Here is a 21,504-nt window from a genome sequence, read left to right on the forward strand (position 1 = left end):
TCCAAACAGCGGCAATTAATTACAGAAAGTAGAGAAGCGTTGCTTTAAACCTTTGGCATAGGAGGAGTAGACTTCAATGAATTTAAATTTTGCTTCTGCTGATACTCAGTCTTTATATTGCTGAATAATAAACTTCCATTCACTTCCTTTCAAAGGAAACCAATTCTGAGTAAATTCTGTGCTTTGCAACTTTTCTGACTGCTTGACAAAATGGATTATATGTAATGAATGCTAAAGTGTAATGTACTTTGCTGTATTTTTTTAATACTACAGTTCTTGCGCTGATGCCAAAGAATGAAATAAAACTTTACTGAATATGTGCTTGTCTCATGTTTTGGCATATTTTTCACCTAGCATCTTCTTTTTTTATGGCTTGAAACAGCTCCTAAGAAATAGAATGGAAGGAGATGAGGACTCTGATGAAGATCTCACTGAATATGCTGTTCAGTTTAGTATCCAGGAGTCCCTCGATACTCAACGGAATCAGCAAAGGACTTCTCCCAGTCATGAGACAAGGTATGTAGGTGATGGGGTAGGCCAAATTCTGTTTTGAATTTCTCTGATTTAATCTCTGAGTATCTCGTCCTTTTCACATGTGGTGCTTCACTTATTGCTTTAAAGGCCAAACATAATTAGAATATTCACTCATTTTTCAGGAGTTTAAGTTGTGGTAACTTGAAGACATGTTTATTACTTATGCTACTTTGATAAGTTACAATGATGCTAATCTATTTAAAATAGATATTTTAATAAATAATAAAGGAGTGTGGGATTAATTAACATTCTTATTGAGCCATTTTTGTTTCCTGATTCAACACATTTTAAAAATTCAGGTTTCTGAAAGCAGTGAGTATTTGTGAAGAACATATTTGCATTTCATTGTCTTCAAGTTGGACAAATCCAGGGGTAGGTTCCTGCCAGTTCTAACCTCTTCTATTGAAGAGATTCGACAAATCTACAGTGCCATTTAGAACCGGTTCCAGATCCCTCCCCCCGCCCATCCGCACATCAACAAGATGAAGAGTGAGAGGAGGAATTCTGGGAGTTGAAGTCCACATGTCTTAAAGCTGTCAAGTTTGAACACCCCTGGGGTTTTTTTTCTAAAGGGTTAGGGGTGCAAGGGTCTTGTAACTTGACAGCTTTAAGACTTGCATGCTTCAAATGCCAGAGTGTCTGAGCCAACATTTTGGTTGCTAAGCAAGAGTGTTGTTAAGTGAGTTTCACCACATTTTACAAGTTGGCCATGCCCACACATTCACATGGCTGGCAAGCCACTCCCACCCAGTCACATGGCTGGCAAGCCACTCCCACAAAGCAGGTCACACCTACAGAAGAGGTTCTAAAAAAATGTGAAACCCACCACTGGACAAATCGCTTATCTTAGGTGGGCAATTTTAATTAATTTGTAGAGACATGAGACGTAAGAAAAAAAGCTGGAGAAACACTGAATCTGACTGTAAAAAAATATAGTAATCCTTCCAATTAAATTCACTTCTAACTAAAGTACTTATGCAATTCACTTCAATTCACTTATGAAAACACCAACACACAACTAAGTAATAGCATCTGGTTTTGAAAAGCTAAGCAAGGCTGATTAGCGTTTTGTTGGGGGACCACCTTAATTTTCCAGGGTGGTAAGATAGACTGGAAGAAAATGCTGGATTGTTGCTGAAGAAACTATGTGGATGTGTCCATGAAGTCACCAGAATTTGAGGTTGACTTGCAGGAAACAAATATTGTAGAAGAAGGGAAAATACCGGTAGGTATGTTTGATGAGGTTACAGCAATAGCACCCAAAATGTGAGATTCTATGCATGCTTTCTTTGTTTGTTTTTCTATAGGTTTGTACCTGTCAGTGATCAGAACAAGAAACTTGTAGCTGCCATAAGAGAAGGTATATATGCCAAAAGACATTGTTAAATTAATTGTATTATTGTGGGCTTGTTTTGTGTATGGTTGTTTTCATTGTGAGTTGTCACATACTGTTTTTTTTTCCATTTCTTTGCTATCTATTTTATTTATTTAGTTTGTCACTCATGTACAAGATAAAAGGAATAAGACTAAACATGAATAAGAACACAGGAAATGGTTATAAATAAATGGGGACAGTACGACTGGGACGTTCGGCACACTAGTGCGCTTATCATGCCCCATTATATATATATATATATATATATATATATATATATATATATATATATATATATATATATATATATATATATATATATATAAGTGTCACAACCCCTGGTAAGCCCCAATTATGGGAGGAAGCTAACTGCTTCCAACATCTGTCAATCGGCTCGTCACAAGAGTCCATCACGACAGAAACCCAATATTTTTACTGTTGCCTTTGTTATATTTGTGTTTTTATTTGTGCTGATAAATAAATAAAGGGAGACTAGTATAGATCTATTTCAAGCTATTTAGCTCTCATCAGCTAGCCATAATTGGGGCTTACCAGGGGTTGTGACACTAATATATACCTTCTTCCCTGGCTTCAGCTGATAAGGAGGAGACCTGTGGCTGGATGGCTAAGACGTTTGCCTAAGATGCAATACAGCACAGGTTCGAATCCCAGTAAGGGTATGGCTAGCTGATGAGAGCCAAATAGCTTGAAATAGATCTATACTAGTCTCCCTTTATTTATTTATCAGCATAAATATAACATACACATACATATATATATATATAGAACCGGTTATATATATATATATATATATATATATATATATATATATATATATATATATATATATATATATATATATATATATATATATATATATATATATTCATTCATAGGTGTGGCTATCTCCTACCGGAGCAAAGGAGAACCTCGCATACATTTTATCAATAAAAGCTTGTGCTTTTATAAAATGTAATCTTTATTACAAGCCTTTTTTTTTGTCTTTTTAAAGATAACAGTAGTCCCTCCTGGATTTCACCTTAGATTATTTATTTATTTTAGGAGTAGTCTTTGATCTTCAAAACTATGTAAAATGCAAATATGCTCTGGATGAGGCTGATGAGAGAGGCTGGTTTCCTTTACACGAAGCTGCTGTTCAGCCAATTCAGCAAATACTTGAAGTCATCTTGGATGGTAAGTTGGCCCAGACTTTGAAGCTACAATCAATACGTTTGAAGAATACAGAGTTGTGTCCAGTCAGAGTTCACCTAGGATGCTGAAAGAACTCAAGGTTGTTTCCAGAAAGTGCACTAATAAGCTTATTTAAGTTTGAGCTCCACTTCAGGTGGTTCTCAGATACATCTACTCATATATACTTTCAATGATGAGGGTTCATTAGGTGTTATCAACTAATTATATTTAGTCAGTTTATACTGTGGCAAAAGCATCTATTCAATGCAAGTGTTATGACATTTTGATTGAACATGATCTAGTATTAAAAATTCCTAAAGCAAGTGGTGGGATTCAGCCAGTTCGCACCTATTCAGGAGAACCAGTTGTTAATTTTCCAAGCAGTTCGGAGAACTGGTTGTTGAAAGAAATCTTATTTTATTTTTTCCCCACTTTACACGTCTAATCCTGTAAGGAAGGCAGGAAGGAAACACTCTGGTGTTGTTTCTAGCCTAATCTTTATTGCCCTGCTTACAGAAACTGCCTCTCCAGTTAACCCTTATTACATTGTAACAGTTAAGGTGAATTGCCACACCCACATGGTCACATGACACCCACCCCACCCCCCACCCCCCCCACACACCGAGCCATGCCTACCCAGCTGGTCATTAAGGGAAAGAACCGTTGTTAAATTAATTGAATCCCACCACTGGTATATGTATATACCAATTGCAGCACTGAAAACTTAATTTTTGTTTAATTCAACCTAGCATCTTATAAAAGTATGTGGGAATATAAGACATGTGATGGAGAGACACCATTAACTTTGGCAACCAAATCTGGTCACGTGGAACATGTCAGGACCTTGTTGGCAAAAGGAGTTTGGCCAAACACCATGAACAGAAAAGGAGAAACACCTCTTCTGATTGGTAATTATTTTGTAAAGGGCTCTGGGGATTGTAGCTTGTTGCAAGAGCTTGTAGGATCAGAGGTTGAATACTGTAGAACCTGGAAATTGGTTATGCAAGCCTTTAATCATATAAGTTACTGGTGTTTAGCTCATTAAGCTCCACTACACATAGCCCATCTTTAAAACTTGGCTTACACATGCAAGTTGATCTCATGACATGTGATAAGTTCTTTAATGTACTGCTTCCTTAGGTCTTTTTGTAAATGGGCTCCCCACCTCCCTCCATTGATAGCCAGAAGGGTTACACCAAATTTATTTTTTTTTTTTTTTTTTTTTTTTTTTTTTTTAATATAAAGATTTTATTGGTAAAAAGAAAATACAACATCCATAACTTGTAACAAACAATACAACTACATTTCGCGATATTCCCATACTATCAAATCATTATAAACATCAAAGGTTAGGTATCTTTCCCTCCCTCTTTTCTTCCCTCCCCCCCTTACTTCCTTCTCCCCTGCCTTCCCTCCTTTCTTTTCTCCTTTCCTCCTTTCCTTCCCCATCCTTTCTCTCCCTCGGTCCCCCCCTCCTTCTCACATACCTTTCCTCCTTCCCTGCCTCTTTCCCTCCTCCTTCCTTTTAATCTCCCTCCTTTCCTCCCTCCTTCCCTCCTTCCTTTCAACTCTCCTTCTCTCTTTCTTTCCCTCCCTCTTTCCCTCTTTACTACCCTCTTCTCTTCCCTCCCTCCTTCCTTCCCCAGTTTTTCCTCTTTCTCCTCTTCTTCTTTCTTCCCACCTTCTTTCCCTTCTCTTCTTTCTCTTCCTCCTCTTTATCCTTCCCCCCTTCTTCTGCCTTTCCTATTCCTCTCCTTTCTCCTCTCCATCCTGACTTCCCTACTGCCCTCCCTCCCTCCCTTCTAACCTTTATTACATTTGCATGTTTTCCTCTGCTGAGGACAACCTGGTTTTCTTTCCCTTTCCTTGCTTGAAGAGGCAAGGATTATAAGTCCTCTCGCCTCATCTAAAATGAAGTTTGATCGCTAATTTTATGCAGGTAATTATAGCGGATTTCCTATCAGCTTTTTAAAGTTTTCCCAACATTGTAGCGTAACAAAATTGCTCGACGGTGGGTTCTCGCCCCTGATACATTTCTCCTTTCGTTTATCTCTCAGTTGTTGTATATTGTTCATTTGAGTTATTAGTTTAATCGTATTAGGTTAGTCAGCTATCTCTTTTTATGTCTAGGTCTTTACTGACTCATCAAGCCATTTGTATAGCTTCTCCCAGACTGTATAAAAGTCTGTGTCTTCTTTGTCATTAATTCGCATCGTCAGTCTATTCATTTCTGCTAGTTCTAAAATTTTATTCATCACCATAGTGTTGGTGGGGGCATTTTCACTCTTCCAGCACTGTGCGTAAACAATCCTTGACGCTGTCAGAATATGGACTAGGAGGTATTGGTCAGATTTGCAAATTTTTTGATCTATTATTCCTAATAAGAAAGTTTCCGGCTTAAGGCATAGTTTAATTGACAGGATTCCATTCAGCCATCCTAGTATTTGCTTCCAATATGCTTTGGCTACCGGACACGTCCACCACATATGGTAGTACGTGCCCAGCACCGTTTTACATTTCCAGCATATGGCCGAAACTTTTGAAGACATTTTCGCCAGTCTTGTCGGTGGAAGATGCCAGCGGTAGAACATTTTATATATATTTTCTTTATAGGCCGTCGACTTTGTCAATTTTAGGTTCCATTCCCAGACTCTTTCCCAGTCGTCTAGGTCTATTGTGTGGCCAATGTTTTGGGCCCAGGTTACCATGACTTCTTTTACCCTTTCTGCTTCCGTTTTTCGAATCAGTAAGCAGTTGTATATTTTTGAAATTAATTTCTCATCTGGTCCAATTAAAATTTTATCTAATTCCTGGTTCTTGTTCTGGAAGCCAAGTTGTGCTAGATCGAATTTGTGTTTGTTTTGAATTTGGAGATATGGCCACCAATCAATGTTTATTCCCTTATCAGCCAAATTTTCCCTGGGGTTTAGTTTGTTTTGGTCGTCTAGCAGCTGTTGGTAGGTAACAATTTTATCCAAGTTTACCAAATTCGGGTATATCAGGGCTTCCGTCGGAGATATCCATTTAGGTAGTTGCGTGTAGTATCTCCTTCTAATTTCGAGCCAGTCCTTAATCAATACCCCCCTTAAATGGTGACTACTAAAATAATTGTGGATTTTATTTCCCTCGCACCATAGGTAGTTATGCCACCCGTATTGCAGGTCGTGGCCCTCTATTGTTAAGATTCTTTTATTAGCTAACATTACCCATTCTTTTATCCACATAGTTGTTGCTGCTTGATGATATGTTTTCCATTCCGGTAATCCCATTCCCCCTTGAGTTCTTTTATCCTGCAGGTGCATATATTTTATTCTGGGCTTTTTACCATTCCATATAAAGTTTCGAATTATTTTGTCCAAATCATTATAAAATTTTTCCCCTAGCTTGACCGGTGCCGTTTGAAATAGGTAGAGGATTTTTGGCAGAACATTCATTTTAATTACTGCGACTCTTCCCATCAGTGATAGTTGTAGTTTTGACCAGTTTTTTAAGTCCTTTTGGGTATTCTGTAACAACTTATCATAGTTGTCTTCTTTTATGGAAGAGCATTTCGCAGACAGCCAGATCCCTAAATACTTAATTTTTTTAGTTACCTTTAATTCCATTGTTTCCTCTAGTTCTCCAATCTGGTTTTTGGGGAAGTTTTTTATAATCATTTTTGTTTTTTCCTTGTTTATTTTTAAACCGGCCACACACCCAAAGTTCTCAATGTCCTTCATCAAATTCGGTCCTGAAAGTAAGGGGTCTTCTATGATAAAGACCATGTCATCCGCGAAGGCCTGTACTTTATATTGTTCTCTTTTTATGGTCAAGCCCCTAATTTCCTGATTTGATCTTATCCGATTTAAAAGGACCTCTAGTGACGTAATAAATAGTAGTGGGGAGAGCGGGCACCCTTGTCTAACACCCTTTCCAATTTGTATCCTCTCCGTTAGTTCCCCATTGACTATAATATTTGCAGATTGCCGTGAATATACAGATTCTATAATCCTAATAAATTTATCGCCAAATTTCATCATTTTTAGTTGAGTGGTTAGAAAGTTCCAATCTAGGTTATCAAAGGCTTTCTGAGCGTCGACAAAGATTAATGCGAGTTGTTTCTCGGATCTTGTTTGATAGAATTCCAGGGTATCAATTATTATTCTTGTATTGTTTCTAATATGTCTTTTTGGGAGAAAGCCGTTTTGATCCGAATGTATACTCTGATTTAATATTATTTTTAGTCTTTCCGCCAATATTGATACAAAGATTTTGTAATCTGCATTTAACAGGGATATGGGTCTATAATTTTGGACCTTGCTACTGTCCGCCTCTTCCTTTGGTATTAGGGTGATGTAAGCTTCCCCCCATGATTTTGGGACCCTACCATTTTGTAATGCCTCATTACATAGTTCTAATAGTTTATCTTCTATGGTATTTTGAAGTTTTTTATATATTTCCGACGGAAGCCCATCCGGCCCAGGTGTTTTATTGTTTTTTTGTTTTTGAATGGCCTTTTTCAGTTCTTCTTGTGTGATTTCTTTATCGAGCATCTCTCTCATCTCCTCCGACAAGACTGGAAGCTTCTGCTTTATAAGGTATTTTCTAATGTCTTGTTCATTAATTTCGTCTTGTTTATATAGTTTCCTATAATAGTTCTGTACTATCTTTTTCTTTTCTCCTATTTCTTGTTTCAAATTCCCCTCCTCGTCATACAGTTGTTTAATAATTCTTTTGACCTTCTCCTTTCTTATTTTGTGGGCCAACCATCTCCCAGTTTTATTTGCATGTTCAAAATAATTCTGCTTCATTCTCTTAATGTTTTGTGCTATTTCCTCTTGAGAGATCAAATTTACACCAACTTTCATGTCCTCCTTGTGCTTCTGGTGTATTCTCTTGAGCAGCGACCTAATTTCCTCTTTGTGTTGATAACGTAGCTCCAGGGGAAGCCCTTAGCACCTGAGGAAGAGATGCTAAGAGAAGTCAAAGAAGGGGAATGTACATTTGAGATGATTTCCACTTGATAGATAGAAATGTAGCAGACCTTATTATCAGTTGCTCAATTATGTTTCATTTTCTTTCACTTTCAGATTATTCTTGGTTCCTGTATTTTTTTTAATAGAATGTATGCACTAAAACCACTGTAGGAATTTTTAAAAAAATATTTGGAGCATCCGTTGCGTTTCCTTTAGTTTCTGTGATTCAAATATGAGATTCACAATAGCTTTTTATTATTTGACATTGAGTCTTTATTGATTAATCATTGGAACATATCAAAGTGCAAAGTTATTACTAAAATTTGATAAAAGAAATTTAAAATGCAAGATTCACAATGGAAAATAATGTATTTCCTTTATTTGCATGCCACGAGTTCCTGAATGTATTTTTTAAATTTGTAATTACAATGAAATTTTGATTTAGCAGCTTTTGATATATTATGACATCAGCATAGATACCATCCTTTTCAGATGAATAGCAAGTAGAGAATAACTCAAACCCTGCCCTTAATGGTCTCTTAAGTTGAATATTTGTTGTACATTCTCCAGCAAGTAAAGCAGAGGAGCTATCCTTAATTCTAAGATATTTTTAATTATTATCAAAACCAAATGAAAATGTACATGGGAACAACAGGTTGAATTAGAACTCCATTACAAACTAAGCTAAAGTCATCATGCAATTTTATTCAGTGAAAACACAATATTTTTCTACAGAGATTGGAGTGGGCTATTTTGAAATACGTGGCATCTAAACATTTCCCCTCTCTTTTCTTTGTCTTAACTCTTAAGCTGTAAGACAGAAATCACATGAAATGGTTTCCATTCTAATCGAGTACAATTGTGTCATCAACCAACCATGTGTTAAACGATGGTCAGCCATGCATGAAGCTGCAAAACGGGGCTGCAGTGATATTGTTGCCCTTCTTGTGAAGAATGGTGGAAATGTGCAACAGAAAGATGGTTACGGAGTAACACCTTTAGGTGTGGCTGCTGAATATGGACACTGTGATGTATTGGAGTATTTAATTCATAAAGGTGTGTTAACAACACTATTTGTACTGCAAGACATATTTGGCTGTAACAAATGTTGAATAATTCCTCACTGCCTTCAAAGTGTTTATGAACACCTTTCTTAATTTCAGTTTACAATTCAAAAAATATGCTAGCTGCCCAACTCATATTTACTTAAATCCTCTTTTTTTCTACTTTTTAGAAAGCTGCAGTGGGTATTAAAGAAGTCAGTAACAGATTATATGGTTTTTATGATGACACAGGCAAGGGCTACTAAAGTTTCTTTGTTTTTTACACCTATCAGGGTCACAATAAGATCAATGTAGTTAGATACAGCAAACTGTGGATAGACCGGAAAAAATAGGGAAAGGGATTATTTCCTGAAATATAATTCCCAACTTTCTTCCCCACTAGCTGGGTGGGAATTATAATTCAATAACATTTTGAAAGGTATATATTTGGAAATGAGTACACTTCCCACATCTATATTAACTATCACAAAGCCACTGAAGTTAATACATAGGCTTGTGGCATAGATTTACTAATAACTAATAGTTATTAGGTAAAGGTTCTCCTCGCACATATGTGCTAGTTGTTCCTGACTCTAGGGGGTGGTGCTCATCTCTGTTTCAAAGTTGAAGAATCAACGCTGTCCGAAGACTTATCTATGGTCATGTGGCCGGCACGATTAAATGCCGAAGGCGCATGGAACACCATTACCTTCCCACCAAAGGTGGCTCCTATTTTTCTACTTGCATTTTTACATGCTTTCAAACTGCTAGGTTGGCAGAAGCTGGGACAAGTAACAGGAGCTCACTCCGTTATGTGGTGCTACGGATTTGAACTGCCGAACTGTCAACCTTTCTGATCGACAAGCTCAGTGTCTTAGCCACTGAACCAACACATCCTAGTACTGTTCATACTGCCTTGTTAATGTGGGCAGATTCAATGAGTAGACACTTCCTTTTCTCTGTAAGGCTGTAGCAATTCATAAAATATTTCAGAATATTTCAAAGAAAAAAAATGCTTGGATAGTCTGCAACTTGGATAATAAGCAGTTGATTAGAGCATGATGATACTGTACACATATTTCCAAAATTGTGATGAATGAGTAAATATTGAGACATAAGTCTACTTTCTCTTGTACCACTAGGTGGTGATATTAACATAACAGCTGATGATGGATCATCAATACTCTTTGAAGCAGCTGGTGGTGGCAATCCTGATTGTATAGCTTTGCTGTTGGAATATGGGGGAAGTGGCAATCTGCCTAATAAGGCAGGGCATCTTCCAATACACAGAGCAGCATATGAAGGACACTATCTGTGAGTGTGTTCCTTTTATATCTCTGTCCAGCAAGACGTTTACATAATGAATGATGATGGTTTTGTTATTTATTTACATTATAAATGGACATAAGGGTTATAAAACAGCATATGCAAAATAAAAAAGAGGGAGTTTTCCTGGAGGTGCCTTCAAAGTGAGACTGCATTTGTATACAGACTTTCCTAAGAATACCTTCCACTGAATCCTGCTATGTTGTTTTTTTAAGAAATAAATAAAATTGTGCATTTTAGGGCTGAACAGTAGAGTGTGTTGCCTTTAGATGGTCAGGAATATCATACATGTTTGCATCTTTTTGTAACTGGTGGTCATTCTTAAGTACCCCCCCCCCAAACTACAGTGAAGTTTTTCCTAATTTGAGGTTGATATAGAAGAATGTTGGGGCAGAGAATGGGATCTACTGGGTCCGTCCACAGGTTCTTCCCCATCCCCAGCTTTTTTCTCAGCATGCCTCAACACTAGACTTTGTGATCAAAAACTGGCTTAGGGATGGAACAGGGTTCTGATATAGGGATTACCATTCTAAATTTAGAACCTTCTTTTTTAAGTTGGAAATCTGATCAACCTAACCTCTCCTACAATTGCAGCCTTCTTAATTTGTTTTAGTATTTATTTATCTGATTGTCCTACCTAGGTTATATACAGCTCTATATTCTCATTGCATTATTCCAAGAGTAACTGACTTTTCCGAGTTTCATTGCCGAGACTACCTACTTGTAACTGTACAGTTGGTCACACAATCAAATTAAATAAAACTGATGCAAGTATTCCAGTTTCTTAGCTGGGATCTCTGTGCATGTTAAGGTATGGTTAAATTCAGTGGTGGGATTCAAGTTTGAACTGCTGAGATGATGCAATGAAGAGGCTTTGGCTAATTCCTATTGTGGCTGAAGGCTAATCCTACCTTTGTTGGATCTTGGGTATTTGTTTATGAATAGAGCTATCTATCTCTTATCTCTTAAGTGCTGACATCTGCTGAGGGCTATTAAGAAAGGTTGGGGCTGCTTTCTGTCTCCAAGAGCATATTTCTTCCTTTAGGGAAATATAATATTCTGCCTTTTTAATATCTCCTAAAATATTTCATTCTTCTAGGAGAGGGGTGGGTGCAGTGGTGGGTTCTGAATCCCATTCAGGTACGGTTGGAATGGTACGGTTGGAATGGACCTGGTGGTGTCCACATGGACGCATGCAGTGCGCATGCACACACACACAGCATGCATATGTGTCTTAACACCTCCCGAGCCTCCGCAATGCTCCAACTGCTCAGCAGAGCATCACGCAGGTGCTGTATGCACTGTGCGCATACACGGAAGCACTGAAGACTTAAAAGACCAGTAAGGAGCTCAGGCAGGCGGGTGGGCCCTCTGGAGTACCATACCGGAACGGTATCCAGTGCTCCGGGCAGGCTCCGGTACCCCCATACCGGGGCATAGCACGCTAACTTTCTACATTCCCTAAGTACCTTGCTACCAATAACATAGCTCCAAACGGAAAAACTACTGATCTCTGCAATTTTTTCTCCTAAAGAATGTGAAATAGTAGGGGGCACAATTTTGAATGCTGAAAGGAAAAGGTTTAAACAATTTCTCCCCTCCTTTATCTTGGAAAGTTGTCTTATGAATAAAAGCAAGAGGAAGAACTCTATAGGAATCTCAATATCTGCTGGGTCCAAAGGTCTCTTCAGAATGATGAAATTTGCATTGTGATATTAAAATATAAGCTCTGCTCCTTATGTTTAGTTTAGTTTAGTTTATTGGCATTGTACATAATACAACAAAATTAAATGCCATCTTCAGTGTTTATGTAAATATGTGGGATTCGTCATTTCCTCCCCTTGTTCTCCCACAAGATGTCCATGAATTTGGGTAAATCTAAACAAACATGCATATTCTTGTATGAACCAAGAAAAATTTAACCGATTCTGCTCCCCTCAAGCTGTATCTTAGATGAGTTTGCATTTAAAAATGATAACTAATTGTTTTCTGCAATACTTACACGCCATCAGCAGTGGTTCTTCTAGTGTTAGAAGCATTTTAACTTTATGGAAACTGTCTTAAAAATACAAGGATCTATTTTGTTTTCTATCATTCATTCTTCTTCTTCAATTTTAGGTTTAGGTCAGTGTTAATTTAATTATCAGACAGAATTATATACTCCAGACATGGTAGCTTATGGTCTTTAGTATTTATGACAAATGATCTAATGGGGAAGAAAATGTAATGCTGAAAAAATTGATCACTCTCCCTATCAGTTATTGTTTATTTGGTTCTTTCTGACCTTAAGAACAGTGAAAATGGGAAGTCTAAGAAACAGTTAGGAGGAAATGCATGTTAGAAACAGCTACATTCTACAAGGTACATACTTTTTTCCATTAAGGTTTTCAATCTAGAAATACTGGTTTAAATTAATTCCTTCTTTAAAACAAGGACAGTTTTGCTGCCTCCTGAGATGAACCTGCTGGTGAATTGGATATGTCTCTAGTTTTGATATCAGGAACCTCCAAAGTTGGGTTTCATCATCATTCAAGGATGGGTAATAGATGGTCCAGATTTCCTTCCTAAAACACTAATCAAACATTTTCCTGGATTTATTTACAAAGGGAAAAAAGCATGTTCAAAAGTTAGGTGACGAAATTTAGTTCCTACTTTTGAGCTCTCAAACGTTTCGAAATGAAAAGAGATTTAATGGACAAAACTTTATTCCTAGATCTCTTTGTTACAAGTGATTCCATTATCTTGGATGCATGAGTACCAAGGGCAATTTTTTTAATGCTAAGTAGTAGTGATAATGCTACAGACCTGGAAAAGTTTGAGGTAGTTAAGTTGCATGGCCCCTAACCATTGTACTTAATAGTCATTATAGGCTAAGAGTGAAATTGTTTTGACTCACAGATGATTGTCACTAAATTGGTACTGTCATCAAAATAAATCTTTCAAGTGCAGTATGTTATTATGGGGAAATTGGTTCTTTACAGAATAGAGCTATTTTTCATTACAGAAACATCACATCAACACGAAATGAAGTAGATTTACTTACGGTCACAGACCAATAAAACAGTCACAGAATTAAAAACACAGAAAACCCTAATAAAACAAGATAAATTGTAATTTATTGATTAGAAAGAGAACTAAGCTTTTTGATAATCAGATTTATGAGTGTCAGTCTTCATGAGTGGTATAATAGGCAAGGCAGCAATAAGTGGGTTACCTCTGTATCTGAGCAGGTACAAGTGAAACTGATGTGTGGGAGACAGGTAGATTTGCTTATAGTCTTCATAGGGTACCAATTTGAGCCAAGACACAAAGATGAATGTAGGCTAAATACTGCCATTTGTTGTTGTTGTTGTTAGCTGTGAAGTCATGTCCAACCCATCACGACCCCATGGACAACGTTCCTCCAGGCCTTCCTGTTGTCTACCATCCTCTGGAGTCCATTTAAGCTCACACCAACTGCGTCAGTTACTCCATCCACCCACCTCAATCTCTGTCATCCCCTTCTTCTTTTGACCTCAGTCTTTCCCAGCATTAGGCTCTTTTACAGTGAGTCCTTCCTTCTCATTAGGTGTCCAAAGTATTTGAGTTTCATCTTCAGGATCTGGCCTTCTAAAGACAGTCAGGGTTGATCTCCCCTAGGATTGACTGGTTTGATCACTTTGCAGTCCAAAGGACTCAAAGGAGTCATCTCCAGAACCATAGTTCAAAGCCCTCAATTCTTTGGCACTCAGCCTTTCTTACGGTCCAACCTTCATAGTCATATATTGCAACTGGGAAAACCATAGCCTTGACTATACACACTTTTGTTGGCAGGGTGATGTCTCTGCTTTTTAGTATGCTGTCTAGATTTGCCATAGCTTTCTTCCCCAGGAGCAAGTGTCTTTTAATACTGCCATTTAATACAGTCTTAATTTCATTGGTAATCTAGCTATCTGTATAATGTCCTAGTCCTGAGATTTTCTTATAACACAAAAGTACACATAGTCTGCCTTTATAACTTTATCACTTAGAGCTTTATCTTTGTAACTTGTGTATTGTCTGTACTTTAGCCACCACATTCAATATATCTTCCCTATTTTTTGCAGAGCCTTGAAATTCCTGATTCCAGTTACATCCAAAAGTGCAATCCGGAAAAGTGGGCAGAGTCCCATGCATTCAGCAGCAGATGGCCAAAATCCCCAGTGCCTGGAACTCCTAATTGAAAATGGGTTTGATGTCAACGTTCTTCTGGCAGAACACATTTCCCAAAGTTATGATGATGAAAGGAAAACGGCACTTTATTTTGCAGTTTCCAACAATGACATTCTCTCCACTGAAATATTATTGCAAGCTGGCGCAGACCCCAATAAGGATCCTCTCAACTGCCTTCTTGTGGCTGTGAGAGCAAACAACCATGAAATTGTACGGTTGCTTCTTTCTTATGGTGCAAATGTCAACTGTTATTTTAACCTTGTGAATGACACTCATTTTCCCAGTGCCATTCAATATGCCTTGAATGATGAAGTCATGCTAAGGTTGCTGCTTAACCATGGATATAATGTGGACCTCTGTTTTGACTGCATGCATGGCGATATCTTTGGAAATTCTTTTTTGTGGACAACAACAGAGGAAGAGATATTACCAGGCTGGACATCTTGTGTAATTGAAGATAACCCCGTAAGAATTTTTTTATCCTATTCAATATTATTATTATTAATCAACATTTGTTAAGGAGAGTGTGTTGGGTTGACTCTTGTTGGGTTTAAAATCTCAGATCTTTCACTTCGATTGTATATCTTCCCCCAAAGAAAATCGTGACTAAGATCCGTATGAATAATGCTCATTCCTTCTTCTATTTTTAGGTATAATGACAAAGGCCAAGTGTAGAGTGAGGATAGAAGCTGTTGTAAAAAGAAAACACTGACACATGTTTGTATCCTTGTCTCTGCTACTGATAAGCATGCTTAGAGATGCAGGCATTACATTGCTCTGTTAGATGTACCCTTCTTCAAAAGAGTGGAGCCAAGGGAGGAACAATTGATAGAATAGTGCCAGCAATATGCCTAGTGCTATGTGGGAAGAAAGGAAGAACAAATTAATCCAATGAAAACTTATATTATCTGGTATAAGAGGACACTTAGATTCCCTGCAAAACTGTTGCAAGTCTACAATTTGGCTATGAAATTTATTCATTTCATTATTTAGGTACTTTTAGGCTACCTATTTAAACAAAAGGTATCATATGAACGTCCGCTGTATTATACAGATAAAGAAGAGGTCTATGATCTATTCTGTTAACAAGCTTAATGTTTAATGTTTTATAAGTCAATAGATATGCCAATAAAGTTCAAGTATTTCAGAATATAGCATTTCAATTTCTTCCCAAAGAGATATAGAGAACTGCAGAAACTATGAAATGGCTCAGCAATATTTTAAGAATCCTAACAAGCTTCTCCTGCCTTTTAAAGAAATGTTTGGATTAATGCATCTTGTTTTATGAAGTGATCTGTTTGTGAATTCTGCATCATATTATAATAATACATTTTAGAAAATAATTTAGTATAACACTGGTCATATTTCCTTTTCAGTTCTGTGACTTTATTACACTTCCTTGGATGAAACATTTAGTTGGACCCATTGTCCGTATTTTGATAGATTATATGGATTATGTTCCTCTCTGCACTAAACTTAAATTTGTCATGGAGACTCAGAAAGAATGGCCAGAAATCCAGCAAATATTAGGTAAATGAATACTGTTGGCTTGGAATTAGGCTAGCTGTTTAATCTATGAAAACAAAAGAAAAACATATTTGTGTTTTAAGATTTCAAATAATGTGTTATTATTATAACAGTATGCCCTCCTTTTTAACCATATCATCTTCAGATGAACAGGATTTATAGCCTTGTGAATATATAAGGATTAGGTGAATAAAAGCTTATTATAGCAATATAGGGGAGAGCTTGATCTTGGGATATATAGTATTATCCAAATGGAATCCAAGAGAAACTATAGGTAGAAAGCCTATTATAGAACTACAGTTGCAGAAAAGGAAATGTGTAATACAAAATCAATGGCAAAGAACAATAATCTATGATCTAATCTACCATACTTGTATTTGGAATTTCTAAACCACTTCTTGTAAATGCAAAACTCCATATCCTCTTGAAGTTCTAATAATTATTGGTTTAGATGGCATCATAAATAAATAGCTATCCCTCCAAACTAATATATTTGAAATACTGAGTAGGATTTCTAGCATCTGAAAGCCAGACCAGATATAATCAATACTAGTTTAACAATATCATTTCTCTAATACCAGCACAGAAATAATAAAATTTGAAATGTATGGTAAAATCAAATACTATTCATTTGTGCTACAGAAGCAATTTTTTAGACAGTGTTGGCAGCTGGAAACAGTGTGTGTCATTTTGGACAACATATATCACATGATGTGATGTTTTCATCATAGTCTCTGGATTTTACCATGCCTGTTATTTAAGAAGCTTTTATCAACAACTTGGGTACTTACTAAGTTTGCAGATGACATAAAACTAGGAGGCAAAAATAACTGGTAAAATTCAAAAGGGAGAAATGTAACATTCTGCATTTGGGTACAAAACAAGAAAGGCACTAGAATATAAAGGCAACAGTACATGTGAAATGGATTTGGATACTGCCATTGATCACAAATTAAACATGAGCCCAGAGTATGATGCAATTGTAAAAAGGTGAACTCTGTCATAAAGGTGAAAGTAAAGGTTCCCCTCACACATGTGTGCTAGTCGTTCCCGACTCGAGGCAGTGTTCATCTCTGTTTCAAAGCCGAAGAGCCAGCACTGTCCGAAGATGTTTCTATGGTCATATGGCCGGCATGACTAAATGCCAAAAGCACACAGAATGCTGTTATCTTCCCACCAAAGGTGGTCCCTATTTTTCTACTTGCATTTTTACATGCTTTCGAACTGCTAGGTTGGCAGAAGCTGGGACAAGTAACGGGAGGTCACTCCGTTATGTTGGCACTAGGGATTCCAACCCCTGAATTGCCGACCTTTGGATCGACAAGCTCAGCATCTTAGCCACTGAGCCACCACGTCCCTAACTGTGTCATAAGGATGAATTAATAAGAACAAAGAGTTCAGATAATGGGAATTTATATTCCATTCCACATTGCACTCTTCAGATTTCATTTGGAGTGCTGCTGTGTCTAGTTCTGGACACTACAGTTGAAAAAGAACACTGAAAATTGGAGGAAAGGGGAGCTACAAAGTCCTGGAAATCAGGTGTAATTACAAGACAACTGAAGGAAAATATGATAGCAGCAACTATATGAAATCACATGGAAAGAGAAATAAAAATATTCTCTCTTGCTCCAATGATCAAGACTTGTACCAGTGAATTCAAAAAGTAAATGCAAATAGACATTAGGAGAACCTTTCTGATTGTATGAACTGTTAGCCATGGAAACAGGCTGCTGTATGACCTGGTCAGTTTGGCTTCAGTGGAGGTCTTCAAATTGAGTAAGGGTTCCTGCCCACTGTATGTGTCAGCCGCTATATCGCTTGCTTGCTATTGCTATTGGCTGCCATAGTAACGGGGAGGGAAGGGGTCATGGTATTTGGGAGGGGAATCATGCTGATGGAGACATTGTGAAAGAGGAAGTTTTGTTGTCACCATCTTCTGTGCATGCTGAAGGCTCATATTTGGGTTTGGTCAAGACCAACCGTCTCTGCATACCAGCTGGATGAGGCCTGAAGATGCACCCCACATGACACCCTTGGGGGTTGGAAATTGGACATTGGGCTGGGGTAACTGAGGGGAGGAATTTGGGTAAACATTTCATATGTACAAGTTCGCGCCTTTTGGCCTTACATCTTGCTTCACTTTCGCTGTTTTCATTTCATATCCAGTAAAAGTACCTTTTCTCTAAAACAATGGAGTTGGAGGTTTCTTTTCTTGGATTTTGAATGAGTCATGCCTGACAGTATGATTCTTCAGTACTAAATTAATCAGACATATTTTCCATTCCGTTTCTTTCCTTTGTGTCTTTCAGAGAATCCTCGTCCACTAAAACATTTGTGCCGCCTGAAAATACGTAAATATATAGGATTAGTGAGAAGAGAGATGACTCTATCCGTGAAGAATCTTCCCCTCCCGCCAATTTTAATGGAATTTATCCTCTTCAAAGAATATGATCTTTATGGAAAAGAATTACATTTGGAATGATTAGAATCCTAGACGCATTCCCTTGCTTATTCCCAATTTAAGAAAGCTTTGGATCAGAATATCTAAATTGCCAAATATGAGATGGCTTCTAAAGATTTCCTTAGGGCCATGGAAGATTTCCTTAGGGCCATGGAAGATTTCCTTAGGGCCATGGAAGAGATTTTTTTATACCTTACACTGAATGTTTTTGGAGGGAAATGACATTGCTTCATTTCCATTTGTGTCATAGAAGCAGGAGACTTTACATATGGGAACTCTTATATCAATTTTATACTTATGTACAGTATTTGCAGAACTGTGCTAGTTTTCCCTCTTGGTTTTAATATGTTTCTCCATCATCTTCTCCATTTCCATAAGAAATAGAGATTGTTCAATTGTCAAAAATTAGTGTTTTTTTTCTTAGCACACATCATAATTAAATTCTGTACATATTCTAATAGAAAGTATTTCTTATTATGCAATATAACGTGTAACAATAAATTATGGAAGTTAAAAGATGTGCTAAATATTATGTGGATTGTATTTAAAACAAGAATCTTCTGTTGTATTTTTCCCTATTTTTCACGGTTTGCAGATTAGAAGCACAGCACTCATATAATTAATTTTGTTTTAGGATTATTTGGCAGGGCAATTCACTGTATCTTATCAATGGTAAAATAAGACAAACATAGATTTCTATTTACTTGATGTGCACACTCGGTGTTTCTTCTATATACTATGTGTAGGTGCAAACAAACATATACATATATACAAACTATTCTTATATAAAGCCTGTTTGTTCACAGGTAGATTATCACTGAACTTATGAAATGATTGTTCTAAAGAGACAAGGCTAATTTCAACATGCATAATAAACTCTTTGAAATTTTGGCATGCATGGATGCCTGCTGGATTTTCATGGCTATCACAATCCAGAGACTTAGCTATCCTTTAAAAGCTTTAGGCACATTCTGAACAATTTCCTAAAGTTACCAAATAGTTATTTTTAATGAGACAGAACCAATTCAATGACAAAGAGTAATATTAATCACATAATAACTATACTGAATTCTCATCAAATGTAAATGGACTTTATTTTTTTCTGAATTTCGTGGAGTGTACTTCTACCATTCAAAGGTTAATAATAGTCTAAAAAAGAAATGCAGTTTCTGCTCCTTTAAATGGTTAAATTGTCAGTGGCTGTCCTACCCTATATAAGGAACAGATCTAATTGCTTATGATTATTATGCAGACAAGTTCCTGCAGAACCAGCTTTGGATCTGTTCATGTGAAACGGGACAATGTAAAAAGTGGTCCATCCAATAATTTGGATGGTCCATGCAGTATTTCCTAGTTATGTTAAGGAATTTTACTGAAGTTCTTCTGTCTTTTCATGGTATTTGCAATCCTTAATATTCCAGTTGAAGGGAACCTATATAGAATTAAAGACTACAACTTGGGTACTAACACATTCTTGGATTCGCCATGTTGATATTATTAGAAGATACAATTTAACATATTTAACCTCACAAAATGTGTTCAAGCTCGAGGGTGATTACTTTTTTCCCCTTGGAAGTCTTCCAATTTGTTGCTACTTGACTGCAAAACGTTTGCTCTGTGTGTGTTTGTGTGGGTGTGCGTGCACATGTGTGGCCCCAACAATCAAATAGTGCAATCAAAACTCCATTTGTTTGTTATGTGCAACACCTAAAAAAACAGACAAAAGTTTTGATTACAAGGTTGCAGCAGCATCTTGCCTTTTTTGACCAAAGCATGCAGACATTCTAGCTCAGTGAAAGAAACACAATTTATTGAAATGTATTTCAAAGGTAAAAAGAACTCATTTTAAATTGTACACTAAAAGGGATTAGATGTTCAATATCATAATAACACCACTGTTCTATGAATGTGCCTGGAAAGTAAGGAAAGCAGTTTGTATTATATGCTTCTCACTAAGGTATTTCTGGGACATCCAAAGTAAAAAAATAAATAAATTGGAAAACAAAAGTATATCTTGTAGGTTTTATGTTGGCCCTTTCTCTTTGGCATGCGCTTAAATTATCCTTACTGACAGCCACAGAAGCCATCTAGCTGGATGATCCGCAGACGAAGCATGTGGACATAATCTCTTGTTGACTTGTTGCCTGTTTTGGAGTGAATTTGGCTGGTAGAGAAGGCCAAAGTACCAGCTCCAAGGTTGTTTGGGGCAAACATAACATTATTCAAAAGGAGGAGGAATAAACCTAAAACTAGTTGAAATTGGCACTTGATTCTCTGCCCAGGAATAGAGAGAGAGAAAAGAAGGATGGTAATATGATTTCTGATATGATATTTCTGAGTTTTGGCTGACATACAGGAAAGGCTATTTGTTTATATTTCCTGCCAAAGACACTTTGTAATGAAGCATCAGCCAGGTTGCTATTGAAACCTTCGTCCCCAAACATAACATTGCAGTCAGGAATTCCCCACAAGTATCAGCCTCTCTGTAAAGGCCTGGGTTTCCTATAGGGAAGAGAAAGAGCTAATTTAATAGTTCTAGGATGACAAACAGCAGTTCGAATCTCTAGCACCGCGTAACTAAGTGAGCTCCTGTTACTTGTCCCAGCTTCTGCCAACCTAGCAGTTTGAAAGCATGTAAAAAAATGCAACTAGAAAAATAGGAACCACCTTTGGTGGGAAGGTAACAGCATTCTGTGTGCCTTTGGCGTTTAGTCATGCCAGCCACATGACCATGGAGACGTCTTCGGACAGCGCTGGCTCTTTGGCTTTGAAACAGAGATGAGCACCGCTCCCTAGAGTCAGGAACAACTAGCACATATGTGTGAGGGGAATCTTTACCCTTACCTAGGATGACAAAAGATGCAATTTATCACTATATCCTTATTTCCATACTCCACA

At 37.2% G+C, this 21,504-nt stretch overlaps 1 protein-coding gene across 1 annotated transcript; it reads left to right on the plus strand.

Moving 5' to 3' along the window:
* Window positions 1-310: 310 nt before the first annotated feature.
* ASB15 (ankyrin repeat and SOCS box containing 15) lies at window positions 311-18,945 on the plus strand. The gene is made up of 9 exons (XM_032221709.1): window positions 311-516; window positions 1,842-1,894; window positions 2,972-3,103; window positions 3,850-4,008; window positions 8,866-9,111; window positions 10,241-10,412; window positions 14,510-15,080; window positions 15,992-16,145; window positions 18,455-18,945. Exons 1-9 carry the CDS (start codon window positions 317-319, stop codon window positions 18,625-18,627), a joined length of 1,860 nt encoding a protein of 619 aa, XP_032077600.1. The 5' UTR covers window positions 311-316; the 3' UTR covers window positions 18,628-18,945.
* The last annotated feature ends 2,559 nt before the right edge of the window (window positions 18,946-21,504 follow it).

This window comes from Thamnophis elegans, chromosome 7, assembly GCF_009769535.1.
Source record: "Thamnophis elegans isolate rThaEle1 chromosome 7, rThaEle1.pri, whole genome shotgun sequence".
NCBI classification, from domain to species: Eukaryota; Metazoa; Chordata; class Lepidosauria; order Squamata; family Colubridae; genus Thamnophis; species Thamnophis elegans.